The sequence below is a fragment of the Carya illinoinensis genome, chromosome 1 (genome assembly GCF_018687715.1).
Source record: "Carya illinoinensis cultivar Pawnee chromosome 1, C.illinoinensisPawnee_v1, whole genome shotgun sequence".
NCBI lineage: Eukaryota > Viridiplantae > Streptophyta > Magnoliopsida > Fagales > Juglandaceae > Carya > Carya illinoinensis.
Window position 1 is genome coordinate 11,601,741 of NC_056752.1, and position 17,586 is coordinate 11,619,326.

The following is a 17,586-nucleotide window of genomic DNA, read 5'->3' on the forward strand; positions in this document are numbered from 1 at the left end:
AGTCTAAAATATTCACCGATTGGGAAAAATATACCTGGATTTGGCACTACGGCCGTGCGGCGATGCTACCTCTGGCAGTCTACGGCTGATGTAGGTCTGTCAGGGGCTGCAGCGTGCGGCGTGAGAGGAACGAGCTACGGAGGTGTCAACTGTCAAGGTGAGACCGTGAGACTTGAGAGCACTGAGAACAGATTGTGTTCTTGCAGTTGCAGTGATGGACCCTCGCGGCTTGCAGTCAGGAAGAACAGTGCCGTGATTCAAAACGGCGTCGTTCCCATTTAAATGGAACGACGCCGTTCCAGTCAATAAGATTTAAATCCAGGTGCAAAACCTGGATATTTTTTGAAAAAAAATAAGTTGGAACTCGGAAATCGGAACCAAAACGGTTACCGATTCCGATTCTGACTTCCGACTTGAAATCAGAATTACTCCGATTCCGATTCCGAGTTCTGAAACTTTCGACTCCCAGGAGTTGGAATCGGAGCGGAATCGGACGGAATCGGAAGTTTCGAAATTTTGCACACCCCTACCTCCACCTTCTCCAGGTTGACCTCTATTCCTCACTTGGAGACATGAAGCCTAAAACTTTCTGGACTCAACGTTGAATGCACACTTTGTCGGATTGAGCTTCATATAGAAGCATCGCAGCACCACGAAGGCCTCATGTAGGTCGACTAGGTGTTGCTCTATAGTTCTGCTCTTGATGAGTAGGTCATCCATGTAGACATCCATGTTTTACCCTATTTACTCCTTGAACATGTGATTGACCAGCCTCTGGTAAGTAGCCCCCACATTTTTTAGGCCAAAAGGCATGCCCATGTAGCAATGTAGCCCCTTGTCCATGATAAATGATGTTTTCTTCTCACCGTCTAAGTTCATGCAGATCTGGTTGTACCTTGAATAAGTATCCATGAAACTCAGCATACAGTGGCCCATAGTGGAGTCCACTATCCAATCAATCCAGGGTAGCAGGAAGTTATATTGTAGGCAAGTTTTGTTTAGATCGGTAAAGTCAACACACATTCTCCATTTTCTATTGGCCTTCTTCACAAGCACGAAATTGGATAGCTATTTCAGGTAGTGTGCTTCTCATATAAACCATGCCTCTAAGAGGCGGTCCACTTCCTCAGTTATGGCGGCGTATTTCTAGACGCATAAACTCTGCCACTTCTGCCTGACCCTTTTGGCTTCAGGGTACATGCATAGATGGTGCTTGGTTATGTCGGGATCGATCCCGAGCATGTTCTCATGGCCCCATACAAACACATCTTGGTGCTCTATGAGGAGCTACTTCATGGCTTGCCGCATGTCGAGTCCCATTCTACTACCAATTGGCAGCTTTGATCCAAGGGAGCTAACTCCAACAGTCCGTTTGGCTCCACTTGTCTAATGGTCTGCTCGTCCCTAATCTCTTCTTTTTTAGTGGCAAACTCGGGGAAAGGTGGTGGGATGTTGTCGTTGCCAGGAGCTTCCACCACATGGACCTCCCCCTTCGCCAATTTCAATTCCTACACATAGCACTCACATGCTAACACTTGTTCACCTTGGATCTCCCCCACTTCCATGGTTGTTGGGAACTTGACTTTCAAGTGATAAGTTGAAGTTACTGCCTTCAAGCTGTTAAGAGTTGGTTGCCCTAGTATGGCGTTGTGTGATGAAGAGGCCTTCATCACTATGAAGATGGTCATTGTTGAGGCTATATGAGGGGCTTTGCTAGCCAGAACTAATAGGGTGATGGTTTCCATTAGTTGAACCATGTCCCTCGAAAACCCTTTCAATGGCATAGACATTGACCGTAGTCAAGCAAGATAAATCTCCATCTGAGTAAAGGCATCCCAAAAGAGAATGTTCGCAGAGTTGTTGTTGTCAATAAGGATTCTCCTTGTTGTGAAGTTGGCCACAAGTGTGGTCACCACTAAGGTGTCATCATGGGGGTAAAGGACCCCCTCTTCATCACCTTCCCCAAAGGAGATGACTGGTGTGTTCACACTTCTTTGATTGGTTCAACGATAGTTAACCTGGTACACTTCCTCATACCCCATCTTTCTAGCATGTGCTTTCTTGCTATAGGAGGTCGGGTCGCCACTAATAAACTCCTTGACGATGGTTTTAATCTTGCCCAAGGGGCTGTTTCAGTGGGCTAGTGTTCGAGGGCAGTTCTGCAGGGGCTTTCACTTTACCCACCGTCTTGTTGGGCTTTTGCTCTTTCTTGGCTTGCCAAACCTTCCTTGGCTCCAATCTTGTTCCCCTTTCTAGTCAGTTTGGCTCAAGGGGGTGGAGTGATTTGCCTCCATACCTCTTGCCTTAAGGGAGATGCAATCTATGGTATTGTGAGATGTGGTCCAATGGTAGGTGCAATAAAGGCGGCCTCTGCCCTGGTTGTTAGTTTCTAGGTAGTTGGTAGGAGCGCGCCTCATCCCGACACCTTGGTCTTCCTGGCAGCCTATTCTAGTTCTATCTTCCTGAGCTTGATCAGGACCAGGAGCATGTCTTCAGCGTTGATTAAGTCACCAGCCTGGTCCTTGAATTCCCACAATGTGGTGAGAGTTCCTCTTGCCAACTCTGCCATGAACAGGTTCCAGGACTATATACCTCCCAAGAGCACCTCTGGGGTGCTTTTTTCATCCTGGTCGTCCATCGTCATACGCTCTCTATTAAACCTAGCCACTATGCTTTTAGACTTTCGTCGTCCCTTTGTTTAAAGGTTAGGAAGTACCTAGCTGGGTGTTGTCTCCTCCTGCTGGCCATGAACTAAGTGAGGAACTGGCGAGCCAATTCCCCGAAGCTGTCGATCGACCCAAGTGCCAACAACTCGAACCATCTTCTTATGGTTGCCTTCAAGGTCAATGGAAAGGCCGTGCAAGCAATTTCTCTAGAGAAACCATGCAGGGTCATATGAGCCTTAAATGTTTCCAGGTGTTAAAGGGGTTCCTGGACCCATCATACATTTCCATATAGGGGACTTTGAGCTTTGGTGGTACCGAAGTAGCCATCACCTCAACACTGTAAGGTAAGTCTGTGCTTGTGAGCAGTTGGTCCACCAATAAGGAGACGCCCATCTTCCTCGCCATCTCCTCATATTTTTCCATGAGGCTACACAGCTCGTGATGGATCTTCTTTCTTTCTTCCTCACCAGCGTCTACACAGCTCCAAGATTCTTCCCACTCATTCCTACTCGACCTCAGCTGATCTTGCAACTCACTGTCGTTTCTCCTCAAAGCTTCATTCTCTCAGCGAAGATTCTTAACTTATTCATCCATCTTTCTAATGTGTTCTTCCATTCCTACAAAATGTCCTTCCATGTTTGTTGATGTTACTTCTTGTCCACAGGTTGTCTATGAACACATAGTAGCCTGTATACAAATGACACATTGAGTCTATAGACCACCCCACAAATGACACTATGATAGTGACATATTTTGTACACTTGGGCTAAGCTCCAGCAACCTAGGCTGAGACCTTTCTACCTGTAATTGCAAAGACCAAGGCGAGCTTGGCGGTGGTCTAAGGAACCTCCAATACCTCAGTATTTCTTCTTGAAGAATTATGGGGGAATCAAAGAGTTTATTTGTACCTAGAGTCAGGCTTTTATATGAGATATTGGGGATCCCTAAACCGAATCAGACCAATAATTTCATGAACCAACCAAACCGATAGCTAACAGTTCGGTCTAACTAAAATAATGGATCGAATTTTTGATCTATGACCTCTCGGACCAAACCAGACCAGTTACACCCGTAAGCAAAATGGTTGAGGAGAAATCATCCTTCTTGATGCAATATCCTTCACTACTCCAATTATCATAAAATAACTATGTTGAATCGGTGATGACATCTACTTAGTCTCCTTTAAACCTTTAAATATGATACTGTTTATTATGTGACAACATGCTTCTTTAACTACTAGAAGGAATATTTTTGCCTTGCCAAATTGAGGAGCATTTGGTTTGTATATTAAAGTGCATAGAATAATAATATATATAATTTTAAAATATATAAGCCTTACCTAAGCTTTTTATAAAAAAGTAAGACTGTGCAACGAATGAGTTTTTTATACTTTTTCTGCGTAGGATTTACTTATTTACAAAATAACTATGCGCGATTTGTGCATCTAGAATTTATCCTTAGCATTATTGAAGTGCATAAAAGAGATTCCAAATTCCTCTAGTGGACCTTGGTTTATGGGCAACAACCATAAACAATGATTAGTGATGGTTATTATGTTCTATCTCCATTGGAATTAATTATTCCCCCGTGACAAAAGCAAAGATCAAAAACATGTAAAGGTCCATCCAAAAAGGATGCCCAAAAATCAAAGCCTAGACCATAAACTCACTGCCCATCTCCTCACAAGAAAATATTGAAATCTACCGTAGTCTTCTCACTTCCCCAAGACCTAAAAGAATTAAATGCAGCAGCTGGAATACCCACCGACCCTCTCCCCCCAAAGCCAAATCTCGCCCCCCTAATTCCCTTCCCTCTCCCTCAACAAATGGCTAAATCCCTTCCTTCTCCTCCTATTCTTCCTCCGTCCTCCTTCTCCCAATGTCCACCCCAACCACAACCAGCACAAACTACCTCACCAACATTGGCCTCGGCTACGCCATCGCTATCGCTCTCGGCTTCCTCGTCCTCCTCTCGACTCTCCTCCTTGCCTCATACCTTTGCTGTCGCTCCTATCGGTCTTCCAATAACCCCATCAACAACGGCAGAAACAACAGTCATAACGCCAACCCCAGTGACGGTATCATCCTTCCCCGCATAATCTTCGTCGCCGAGGATGAAGACGGAGAGACGCTTGATGAGAACGTCGCCGTCGGGCTCGACCAGAGCGTCATCAACTCGTACCCCAAGTTCCCGTACTACTGCAACGATGGCAACATGGGTACCTATAGTACGACCTGTTCGATCTGCCTGTGCGAGTACAAGGATTCGGAAATGCTCAGGATGATGCCCGAGTGTCGCCATTACTTTCATTTGTACTGCATCGACCCCTGGTTGAAGCTCAATGGATCGTGCCCTGTTTGCCGGAACTCGCCGCTGCCGACCCCGCTGTCCACGCCGCTCTCGGAGGTCGTGCCACTCTCGCAGTACGCCGCGGATCGGAGGTGGAGGAGGTGATAGATTTGTGGGTTTTTTCGTTTCCCTTTAAATCTTTCTTTTTGAGTAGTGGGTGGTTTGGGGTTTTGCCGTTTGGGTTGTTTGTTTGTATGGTTGCTGACCGGGAAAATTGTATATTTTTGGATAGTTTAGGTATTCAGCTTTTCCTAGGGTCTTTGTGTTACTGAATCATGGTTTCGGTAATCGAAATTAGAGAGCATAAAGTCTCCTTTTTTTTTTTTTTTTTATCTTAGAAAGAGATGGTTGTCTGTGTTTCACAGACATGGAATTCTGGAATTTTATCATTTTTTTAACTGGATTGTACATGTGCATCAGTTTAGTTTAATGCTCTTGAATATGGCGTATGAAATTCCACCAGTTAAACACATCCTTCTACATGACGAGTAAATTCATATTCAGTCTTTCTGTAAGTTTAACGGACAACCTAAGACAGGGAGGTGTTGGATGGAACAGTTCTGTAAGTTTAGGGAGTACAACGGGATGCAGTTCCTCGCTAGTGCTTGCTCCCACAAGATCATGATGGGGCCTCTAGATTTGTATCATTGCCAGAAGGCCCAGAACTGTTGTACTCTGATGGTCTTGTTTACATAAATTGAGCGACAATGTGCAGTTTGAGTAAAAGACAAAGTACCTACCCCGAGGGGAAAAACAAAAAAAAAAAAAAAAAAAAAATAGAAGAATATTGAAGGGGTTGACCAGTTATCTTGAAGTAATACGAAGTTCTAATTAATAACTACTTGGATAATCCTACCGAGAAGAAAACCAAAACAATAAGAAAATGAAATCTGTAGACTCTGATCTCAATATCCATTTCTTCAGCAACACTTAAAACTACATGGTATAAGTTTACAACTTAAGTTAAGATCAAAGGCCCCCTCCCCCTCCCCCTCCCTCCTCTTTTCCTGGCAAATTTTTCAGCTTAGAATCTCAGGTATATCGTTCAAACCATTTTGCTCTTTTACTTTTTTTCTCTCCGTCCAAATTCTGTTTTTTATCGCTTTCAAGGATTACTTATTTATTGCTGTAAAGATCATTTCAGATTCTGTAAATGCTGTTGTCGCTGTTCCTTATGCTGAAAAGAACTCCGGGAAATTCCGAAGTCCAGTATAGTGCAGAGATGCCAAAACCAAACAATTTTATGAAGTTAAAAGCGTGGAGAGGGCGGCTTCACAGGCCAATACTTTTATTGGTCATCTTTGCTCTTCTCATGTTCATTATCACCTTATCCAAATTCTACTCTGTCAGATCTATATTTCCTACCGATACTTTCTGCAACCACATGAAGCCTGAGAGCCGAAATGGAACTGGAAGTGAAGTAAGAATTACTATGCAAACAGTGATTCAGAAAATCCAACTAGAAATGAGCACGATGAGAGATATGCTGAGCAACTCATCCTCATCAGCATCTCTATCGAGATACAGTGCATTTCTTGCGGATATCCTTGCGCTCATCGAGTCGACACAGTCGTCTTTACCATTCAGTGAAGATCCTCATCAGCATGACAGTGAGAGGAGTAGTCTCCATCCTCTATCCAATGGACCTGCAGATTATTTCTTCATTGAAGAGATGCGCAAGTATGTCAGAATGAAGCCCAACAGACTAGGTAAAAAGAACTTCATGGGAGCAAATGGAACTTTCACTAGCGTTGGCCATGCTTGTTTTGCTGTGAAGAAAGAGCTTGAGGAGTATATGGATTACGATATTGGTGAAATCTGCAATGATGATTGGAAACTGGCTCAAAAGCTGATGATACATGGCTGTGATCCGTTACCAAGGAGGAGATGCTTCTCAAGAGCCCCAAAGCTATATAGCAGGCCATTTCCCATCAACGAGTCCTTGTGGAAGCTCCCCAACAATAGAAATGTCCGATGGAGTCAATATCGATGCAAGAACTTCACTTGCCTGGCCAGCAATTCCACTGGAAAGGGATTCTTCAAATGTGCAGATTGTTTCAATCTTTCGCATCATGAAATTCCCAGATGGATTGAACAGGTAAACTTGCAGCCAAACTTGAATCTGACTGCAGATTTCCTTATACCTGAAGTGCTAGAAATTAAGCCTGGAGAGATCAGAATTGGATTGGATTTCAGTGTTGGAACTGGGACTTTTGCTGCGAGGATGAGGGAGTTCAATGTCACAATAGTCTCAGCAGCTATCAATCTGGGGGCACCCTTCAATGAAATGATAGCTCTTCGAGGACTTGTTCCTCTCTACTTGACAATAAATCAACGGCTCCCCTTCTTCGATAACTCTCTCGATATGATTCACACGACAAGATTTCTTGATGGCTGGATTGATTTTGTGCTTCTGGACTTTGTATTGTATGATTGGGATAGAGTTATAAGGCCTGGGGGTTTGTTGTGGATTGACAGCTTTTTTTGTTTGAAAGAGGATCTGGATGATTATTTAGAAGCCTTCAAAATGTTAAGGTATAAAAAGCATAAATGGGTTGTGGTTCCCAAGCTGGATAGAGATGATAGAGAGGTATTCTTTTCAGCTGTATTAGAGAAGCCACCTCGACCGTTCAGAATCATGTAGTGTTGCATCCATTCATGCTCATGATGATAATTCTACTTCTTTGATTTAGTCTAGCTGCCATAATGTTGATGCTTGAATATTTGACAGGAGTAAGCATCTAAATCTCAAAGTTGTTGCAACTAATTGAAACAATTGGAAGATATTGTGAATGTGGTCTAATAATTTTGGTATTCCTTCAAGGTGTATAAGAAACATTATATTTGCAAGTTTGTACGCAAGTATGCTCTCTCTAAGTCTAAGGTCCAAATACTCTTAGATGCAAACAATCTCTAGGGGCTATCGGATTAAGAGATTTTCTCTTTGAATTATTCAAGGTGCACTTGTGGAAAACTTCTTGCCGAGAACCTGTGCACTCCGGGATTAGTCGGGACATTATTTCTGGACACCTGGTACCAATAAAAAAATAAAATGAAAAAAAAAAATCTAATTTTAGAAGAAGTTCAAAATTAAATTCTCTTGCAAATTATAACATGTATTGAATTATTAAACTAAGTAGCAACCACTCAATCATTATTTTGCATTAGTGTCAAAATAGTCCATTATTAGTGAATGAATGAGCATCCAATGAAGTAATATACCTTTTGGTTAAAATGATAGGATAGATCAAACAAGTAGAAAAGATTCTAGTAAAAGAGAAATCAAAACTGTTCAATTACAAGTCGTATATAATGATGGGTGACACTTGAAGAAGCAAATCTATACTCTCTCTCTCTCTCTCTCTCTCTCTCTCTCTCTTCCCTGCATACATCACCCCACAAAAGAACAAATCAACATTAAAAAAAAAAAAAAAAACCACCGAATGAGTAATACAGCGTTACTTCATGCAACCAAACATATTCTCTCAAATTAACTTGATGTCTAGTCGTAAACTAGATAGATACGATGAAGATATATACGATGGAGGAGCAAGTTGCAGCCCTTGAGTTAACACACCTGTTATGAATTGTTTTTTTTTTTTTTTTTTGGGCATTCTACATTTTATACATTAACATATTTTATATGGTTGTTTCTATTCATCGTAATTATATTACAAAAAATATTCAGTTTTATCGAAATATTTTATAATAAAATTTAATTCTTTAATTGAGATCCGATTTGTGTATTGTGTCTCAATCTCTCATACATGTATCTAAACATTTTTTATTATTTAGTTTAAAATAAAAATAAAAAATCAAGTTATAGTTTGTAAATTTTACATTGATGGAGGTTTTTTTTTTTTAAATATTTATTTCATTTTCATAAATTTACCATATAACATCTATTATCTTATTTTTAATATATTTTCTGCAAATTAAATACATGTAAAGTCAAAAAAAGAAGGCATACGAATCAAGTAGAGTTAGAATTTGCCAAGAAAAATAAAAAGTAGAGTTAGAATTTGGGACGATTCGGGGAGTAGCCATTGGCCACTGACCTGTGGAACCCACCCTGATTTAACCCCACCGACCCTTCAAAAGGGCGGGAATCAGCCGTCCCCTTCCAACATCTATCCACTCATATTCAGCCACGTGTCTTTCAATCGGTGGCTTTCCGTAACAACCACCGTCCATCACCGTCCACCACGGCATGTACTCTATTGGCAAAAAGTCGTTTAAAGCTGGATACAATGCAAAAATGCGCCGTCAAATCTAACGTCGCCGCATCTAGAACGTAACTAATCCAACGCCGTCAATTTTAGCGGTCACAAATTCTCCGAAGCACTAGGCTCGTTTGCCAAACCTCAGGTTCGGGATCGGCGTGATTACCACCCAAACGGCCACGATCTCACCCCATTACTCGCCTTTTATAAATATCTCACTGAGATTTCTCATTCGAACCCTATTTTTTCATTCCAATTTGTTTATGGTTTTTTGATTATCTTCTTTTGCTGTCGGATTTGGAGCGTTAGTGTTCGGAAATAATGGCTGATCAGTCTGAGAGTGCCGGTTCGAATGTCGAGTCGGCGATGGATAAGATAAGCGAGAAGATTCACGCTCACGACACGTCTTCATCAGATTCGGATTCGGATTCGCCTGACGAGAAAACGGTCTCGCCATCCTCCTCGGCGAAAGCCAAGGTTTTCCGTCTTTTCGGGAGGGAGAAACCGGTTCACGAGGTTTTTGGCGGAGGAAAGCGTACGGTCATAGTCTCCCTCATTTAGATTACATCTTGATATGATATGGGAAATGTTTCAGATTGAGTAGGCATTACTTGTCCGTGTTTTCAAATTATCTTTTGTTTTTTTTTTTTTTTTTTTTTTTTTTTGGGAAATATTAATGCTTTTTGAAGCAACAAGGATGATCCGATATGCGTGCCAAAAGAGTGCTTAGTCCGATTTCTGCTTTTTTTCGAAAGTGATAGGAGTACTTTTGAAATGAGAGGAAACCTATGCGTTTGGACTTGTAGGAACATAAGCTTAGTTTTGTTCTTTGTCAAATTTTGCTCAATGATCTATATCGGCATTGAGCTAATTTGGCGAATTGTGTTTTTAAATCTGTCATAAAGCTTATAAGCCCGGTTTTCTTGCTGGTGAAATCTTGAAATTGGTGTGCAAGAATTGGATTTGAAGTATGTGTCTTGAGAACCCATCAGAAAGTGATTTTAAAATTCACGTTAAATCCCTTTTTTTTATTTTTTTGCTATCGATATTCACATCAAATCTTAAAAACCGGATTATAGGTCAGAAAGTTAGCTGAATGAGCGTTTTACCAAATTTCTGAATTTGTTGAGACGATTAATATTTCCCTGGTGACTTTTAATGTTTCCCGGAAGATTGCAATTCTGAAGTGAAACAATTTATCTTTTTCTTCAACTAAGGTACTAAGAAGCAATGCAAGTGTTGATTATGTCTTTAAATTGTGTACTTTTCCTCAGTTCTTTGATGATTTGGTGCAGCTGCTGATGTGTTCTTATGGAGGAACAAGAAGATTTCAGGCAGTGTTCTCGTTGGAGCCACGGCAATCTGGGTTTTCTTTGAATTGCTTGAATATCACCTGCTTACTCTTGTGTGTCATGTTCTGATTCTAGCTCTTGCAATCCTGTTCCTGTGGTCCAATGCCCATACCTTTATCAAGAAGTAAGCCTTATGGTTCTTCACATTATGAGCCCTTAATCTATATAAAGTTCTGTTCTTAGGAATCTAGGCCGTGATTTTCACCTATAGTTCTTTTTAATTTATCGCTTAATACGTCTATCTGTAGGACTCCACCCCGCATCCCAGAAGTTCAATTTCCTGAGGAGCCATTCTTGCAAGTTGCCGCAGCCCTGAGAATTGAAATTAACCGCGCTTTTGCAGTCTTGCGTGATATTGTGACTGGAAGAGATTTGAAGAAGTTTCTCATTGTACGCATTGTCTATATGTTTCTTTGGAAAAAAAAGTTCACCTTGTAGTTTAGAAAAGTCTTCAAGTCTTTAGTGGATTAGCCTGTTGTGATCTTTTAACTTGGTGCGCTTGATGCTTTAGCAAGTATATAGTTTTTGGTTAATTTCTGTTGCATGGTTTCTAACGAAATTGTGTTTTCCATGTCAGGTCATTGCTGGCTTATGGGTTATTTCAATTGTGGGGAGTTGGTGCAATTTCTTGACCTTGTTCTACATATGTAATATCCACGAAACTTATGTTTATGCGTATGCTATTGAACACAATTTTTATTTTGTGTACTGAATTTGGAGAATATTGATGTGGAAACAGCTTTTGTTTTGCTGCACACCGTGCCTGTTCTGTATGAGAAGCACGAGGACAAGGTCGATCCATTTGCAGAGAAGGCAACAATCAAGATTAAAAGGCAGTATGCAGTGTTTGATGCCAAGGTATTGAGCAAGATTCCAAAAGGTCCATTGAAAGGAAAGTTGGCGTAGAGTAGGTAAGGCATTTTCTGTTGTTGGACACCCATCTAGGCAATGGGTTTTGTAGGTTGTGATTGGGCTTGCACTTTTTTATATTTGCCAGATCCTCCCAAAGTTGTTTATTAGTGTTCTGAGTTCCCATTTGGTGGATTTGGTATGTGAACTTAGTGGCAAGTTTCAGGTGTGAAATTTGCTATTGTACTTTTTCAGTGACAATCTAATGGCACCTTACTATAGGTGTTTTTGTGAACAACTTTTATTAGTATATTGGAAGCCTTCTTTTACTCTGGGTTTTACTAGTGTGGATGGGGGGGCTTGATTCTACCAGTCATTTTTTTAGTCAATACAGTCTATTTTTATTTTATAGACCCATTAATTTATGGAAAATGTTTTGTAAAACTCCTCTGGGAAAAGAAATAGGACCTAGTAAAAAGCTCGCTTTTCTAGGGTCGGTTTTACTGTTTTTTAAAGGCCATCCGTGTCTAGTCTTGATTAAGTTCCCTGGATGTCTCTATCTTTGGAAGTGTATGCAAATACTTCACATCCTTGGAAGTGTATGCAAGTACTTCACATTACAACTATAAAAGAAAGACATCTGTTTTTACGCCTCACATCTCTTTGAACCTCATGTGCAAAACTAAAGTATCTGTCTTTCGCACAACCACATAGACTACAAACAAGGTATATAAGGACGATCTTCTCTTGCCGACATAACACAGCAACATAATCCACACATGAAATTAAATCAGAAGTGCATGACCCTGTTTTTGAGAATGCAGTGGTGTAAAAAATTGAGGGCAGTAATAGAACAGTTTCTTTCAAAAACCCCAATTATAATATTTGAAAACTCTCCCTACGGCAAATTTAGTAGCTGCTGGTAACCTAAATTTTATAAGCCAACTTGAACAAGATAACAATGGTATATAAAAAAACAAAGGGTGAAAACGCTTGAACATAAAAATTCTTATAAATTATGGGATCAATAAAAGGAACCAAGATGGCTGGTTACCGAAAAAAAAATTCATGTCCGGTATAACGACGCATTACCAGTGAAGGAGCCAAGATTTCATTATAATCTGAAAGCATCGTTTAACTTGTTATAATGGCACCACCAACCACGAGTTCTTATATGGATAATGCTACTTTGACCGATATCCCTACCTACAAATCCAATGGATAAGTGCATTTCATTTTTTTTTCGTTTTCTTTTATTCATTTTTTTAAGATCTTCAAATAAATTTTTTTTCCAAAAAAGACATAAACTCAATAATATTTACTTAATCACTAAGAAAAAAAATTTAAAAAAAAAAATAGGTCGACTATCGGTCCATAATCGGTTCAAATAGCATTATCTTCTTATACATCTAAAAAGTAGAAAATGGGATCCTAAATTATTATGTTATAAAACTAAAAATAGAAATGATATTACAAAAGAAAAACTTTAAAGTGTTATTACTTGACTCAGAAAACTTGATACTCATGCAATGGATCGATGCCCATATATATAAGGTGACTAAATCGGTTCATGGGCATCTGGCTTAAGTCAGTTTTGATTGCTTAAGTCGGTTACAACATTTCCCTTTGGATAACCACTTATAAAGAATATGTCTCGTTAAAACCTTATCAAGGAAAAACATAGTGAGAAAAAAACTAATGACAAAAAAAAAAAAATACAATATTCATATGTATCACCAAGTGCTTTAAGATTGCCTCATTAAAATCTTGCAAACGAAAATCCAATGGGGCAAGACCTTAAGGAAGGAAAAAGAGTATAATCAGTATAAGTCTTCAAGATATTTACTCTCCTTAAAAAGTGCATGATAATAGGTTTGTAAGTCTTCGCATTCCAATATTCTACACAATCTTCTTAAATGTTACAATTGATAATGTCTTAGTAAATAAATTTGCTAGATTATCACTTGACCGTCTCTGTTTGACATCAATTTCACCTTTCTCTTGAATTTTGTGAATATAAAAGAATTTATGTGAAATATATTTAGTTGTCACCTTTAATATATCATCTTCTGATTTGAGTGATACAAGCATCATTATCTTCCTAAAAAATTGTTGGGCTATCATTGATCACGGAAAGGCTACACTTTTCTTGAATATGTTGAATCATTAATCTTAGTCAAATACATTCTCAATTTGTCTTTTGAATTACAATGATCTTTAATTGATTTGAAGAGGTGGCAGATAGTATTTGCTTGACAAATCTCGATGATATAGCAAAATTTCTGTAAGTAAATACATATCCAGTTTGAAATCTACATCTATATGGATCTAAAAGATAACCTGCATTCGCATACCCAACCAATTGTGGACTTGATCCATGTTAATAAAATAATCTCATATCAACCGCACCTCAAAGATAACGAATAACATGTTTAATACCATTCCAATGTTTTCGAGTTAGTACGAAACTATATTTTGCAAGTACATTAACTGAATATGCAATATCAGGCCGAGTGCAATTTGCAAGATACACCAAGACTCCAATTGCATTGAAATAAGGTACTTCAGGATCAAGAATTTCTTCATCATCTTCACAAGGATGAAATGGATCTTTCTGCATATCAAGTAATCGAACAATCATTGGAGTACTCAGTGGATGAGTTTTGTCCATATAAAAGGGCTTCAAGACTTTCTTTGTATATGTTGACTGCTAAATGAGAATTCCATTTAGCAAATGCTCGAGCTACAAGCCGAGACAAAATTTTGTTTTGTTAAGATCTTTCATTTCAAATTTATTCTTTAAATATGTAGCGGTTCTCATGATTTCTTCGGGAATTCTAACAAGATTTAGATCCTCAACATAAACCAGAATAATAACAAATCTGGATTCTGATTTATTAATAAACACATGGGCATATTGGATTATTCTCAAACCCTTTTTTCAATAGATATTTGCTAAGGTGATTATATCACATGCATCCGGATTGCTTTAACCCATATAAAAATCTTTGAAGCTTGATAAAGCACATATTTCTGTATGTATTTAGATTAGACGCTTCAAGCAATTTATATCCTTTAGGGATTTTTATATATATGTCATGATCCAATGATCTATATAAATACGCAGTGACCACATCCATCAACTGCATATCTAATTCTTTTGTAATTATCAATTTAATAAAAAATATGAATGTGATTGCATCCATAACAGGAGAATATGTTTCCTAATAATCAATCCCGGGTTTCTGCTCGAAAATTTGTGCAAAAAATCGTGCTTTGTATCATACAATTTCATTTATCTCATTACGCTTTCATATAAATACCCACTTATATCCAACAGACATTACACCCTTTGGTGTTTATACAAGTCCAAAGACCTCTCATTTTGCTAGCGAGTTTAATTCAATTTCAATAGCTAATTTTTATTTTGGCCAATCATTTCTACGTCAACATTCTTCGACGGTTCTTGGCTCGCTTTCTTCATTAATTTTGGTAATGTCAAGGACCATTTTATATGAAAATATATTATCGACAATAGTTTTATTTCTATCTAGGATTTTTCTAGCACTCGTGAAATGTATCGAGATCTTGTTATTTTCAGGTACCTGTTCCTTTTCAATGGAAGACATTCCATGAAATATCTCTTCATGAGGTTCATTTTTAGGAGATCTTTGAACACGAGATATAGTCTCTTCAAGAGCACCAAATTCATTTTCTATTTTTCTCTTCCAAGAAATTTTGTTCTTTGCACCAATAGGTTGTCCACACTTTAGGCGTGTCTTAGACTCACCTATTATTATTTTGATAACTTGTCCTTCAGAGACTGTAATCCTTGCTTGAACATTAACAGCAAGAATATGTAATTTTGCCACACCTTTAGTGTCAGAAATACATCCGATAATTGATTTGCAACACTTTGCAAATGAATAGCCTTTTGAGTCTCTAATTTTCACTCATTTGTACATGGATCAAATTGGCAAAGGGCTTTATTTTTTCAAGTAATTTCCTATAGTGCTTCAGGCACCGACTTCTCGTTACCCAATATTGGAAAAATAGATTCGTCAAAATGACAATCCTCAAAATGTGCCTTGAACATATCCCATGTAAGGGGCTCAAGGTATCCTAATAATAAATGGATAATCAAACCTAACATATATCACAAATCTACGTTGAGGACCCATCTTTATACGTTGTAAAGGTGCAATTGGAACATATACAGTACATCTAAAAATACAAAGATAAAAAATATTTGGTTGTTGACTAAATACAAGCTGTAATAGAGAATATTTGTGATATGTTGATGGTCTAATCCGAATCAATGATGTTGCATGAAATATAGCATCTCCCCAAGCAGAAACATGTAATTTTGATTTCATAAGTAAAGGTCTAGTAATTAGCTGAAACCTTTTGATTCATGATTCAGCTAAGTCATTTTGAGTGTGTGTGTGGCAATTGGATATTCAACATCTATTCATATTGACATGCAATAGTTATTAAAAACTTAAGATGTAAATTCACCTGCATTATTTAATCAAATAGTTTTAATTGGATAGTTAAGGAATTGTGCTCATAGTCTAATTATTTGGGTAATAAGTCTAGCAAATGCAACATTTCTAGTAGAAAGTAGACAAACATGTGACCATCAACTTGATGCATCAATTAAAATCATAAAATATCTAAATGGTCCACTTGATGGTTGAATAGGCCCACATATATCCTCCTGAATTTTTTGTAAAAATGATAGAGATTCAAAACAACCCTTGAAGGAGATGGTTTGATAATCAATTTACCTTGAGAACAAGTAGAGCACAAATATTCATTGGGTAAGATAATCGCCTGATTCTTTAGGAGACGCTTATACGAATTATCAATGATTCGCCTCATCTTTATTGATCCCAAATGTCCAAGGCGATCATGCCAAGTCATAAATACTTTGGGGTCAATGCACTTTTGGTGCATTACCACATGTGATTCAATTATTCTTATTTTTGTATAATACAATTCAGTAGAGAGAGAATATAGTTTTTCTAATACGAGTTTCTAGCTCGAAATCATTTTAGTAATGAGAATATGCTCTTTACTGCCTTTATTGATAGTTTCAATATAACAACCTTTACAACGTATAGCCTTAAAACTCAATAAATTTTTTCTAGATCGTGAAAAAAATAGAATATCATTAATATAAAATTTGGTGCCATTAGGCAACACAATATAGGCTCCTCCGGACATACATCTCTATCATGACGTAGGTTTTGCTTAGTGTTAGATTTTAAAAATATTTCTTATTTTTAAGAATTGTGTGAGTTGTAATATTGTCAGCCAGACATATATCTCTATCATTCATCTTAGAGATAAAAAGTTTATCAGTAAAATCCATGATTCGACAAAATATATAAAACTTTTATTACTTCAAAATATCTCAAAATAATAAAAAGTTTTATTATAAGATAAAGAAAATATATTAATTGAAATGAACATTTCCATCACCAATCAAATGATCAACTCTACCATTAGGATCCTCAAAAAAAATCGAAAATATCAAGGTGTGTAATATCTTCTCCATCTATAGAAACTAAAGGATCTGATGGTTCAGTAAAAACTTGTTTCAAACTTTTTTGTTTTCCCTTTTATAGAAGTTTGGTATAAGTCAACCAAGTGTTTAGTCGTACGACAGGTACTAACCCAATGTTCAGTCATACCACATCTATGACATCCATCTTAATTTTTATTTGAAGATTTGTTCTGAGGGTCTTTACCCTTCTCTGAGTTGAACTACTTCTAATGATACGGTGTATTTCTATTATTATCCATTTTAGTGTAGTTGCTTCTAGGACCCAACTTCTATAATTTTTGCTACCGCGTCCATGCCCTTAATTTCTTTGAAAAGATACACCATTCACTTTTAAAAATGGTGTAAATCGAGTAACATTTACTCAAGAGAATGATATGGAACCAGTATGATGTGATTGATGATTTCTTAACAAAAACTCAATATTTTTCTCAGCCACTAGAAGACAAGATATAAGTTCAGAATATTTTTTAAACTTTCGTTTTCGATACTGCTGCAGCAGGAGCACATTCGAAGCATGAAAAGTAGTATATGTCTTCTCTAACATGTCATCATTAGTGACTTTTTCACCTCATAAT

General features: G+C 38.1%; 3 protein-coding genes across 3 annotated transcripts; all 3 read left to right on the top strand.

The window, feature by feature from the left end:
- Positions 1 to 4,270: 4,270 nt before the first annotated feature.
- Positions 4,271 to 6,297, top strand: LOC122310593 (RING-H2 finger protein ATL67-like). Its single transcript, XM_043124598.1, has 2 exons — positions 4,271 to 5,116; positions 6,160 to 6,297. The coding sequence occupies exons 1-2, from the start codon at positions 4,545 to 4,547 to the stop codon at positions 6,194 to 6,196; spliced, it is 609 nt and encodes a 202-aa protein (XP_042980532.1). The 5' UTR covers positions 4,271 to 4,544; the 3' UTR covers positions 6,197 to 6,297.
- LOC122310583 (probable methyltransferase At1g29790) lies at positions 6,169 to 7,712 on the top strand. The gene has a single exon (XM_043124588.1). It carries the CDS (start codon positions 6,169 to 6,171, stop codon positions 7,657 to 7,659), a length of 1,491 nt encoding a protein of 496 aa, XP_042980522.1. The 3' UTR covers positions 7,660 to 7,712.
- A 1,726-nt stretch (positions 7,713 to 9,438) lies between these two features.
- On the top strand, positions 9,439 to 11,768 carry LOC122310600 (reticulon-like protein B5). The gene is made up of 5 exons (XM_043124612.1): positions 9,439 to 9,773; positions 10,534 to 10,714; positions 10,839 to 10,980; positions 11,168 to 11,237; positions 11,330 to 11,768. Exons 1-5 carry the CDS (start codon positions 9,560 to 9,562, stop codon positions 11,494 to 11,496), a joined length of 774 nt encoding a protein of 257 aa, XP_042980546.1. The 5' UTR covers positions 9,439 to 9,559; the 3' UTR covers positions 11,497 to 11,768.
- The last annotated feature ends 5,818 nt before the right edge of the window (positions 11,769 to 17,586 follow it).

What these genes read in the sequence shown, in the direction of transcription:
- LOC122310593 (XM_043124598.1), top strand. Translation starts at nt 4,545, where the DNA reads ATGTCCACCCCAACCACAACCAGCACAAACTACCTCACCAACATTGGC. An exon ending in GCGGATCGGAGGTGGAGGAG is followed by an intron (nt 5,117 to 6,159) that starts GTGATAGATTTG and finishes AGATCATTTCAG; the next exon opens with ATTCTGTAAATGCTGTTGTC.
- LOC122310600 (XM_043124612.1), top strand. Translation starts at nt 9,560, where the DNA reads ATGGCTGATCAGTCTGAGAGTGCCGGTTCGAATGTCGAGTCGGCGATG. An exon ending in GCCCATACCTTTATCAAGAA is followed by an intron (nt 10,715 to 10,838) that starts GTAAGCCTTATG and finishes GTCTATCTGTAG; the next exon opens with GACTCCACCCCGCATCCCAG. An exon ending in CTTGACCTTGTTCTACATAT is followed by an intron (nt 11,238 to 11,329) that starts GTAATATCCACG and finishes ATGTGGAAACAG; the next exon opens with CTTTTGTTTTGCTGCACACC.
- LOC122310583 (XM_043124588.1), top strand. Translation starts at nt 6,169, where the DNA reads ATGCTGTTGTCGCTGTTCCTTATGCTGAAAAGAACTCCGGGAAATTCC.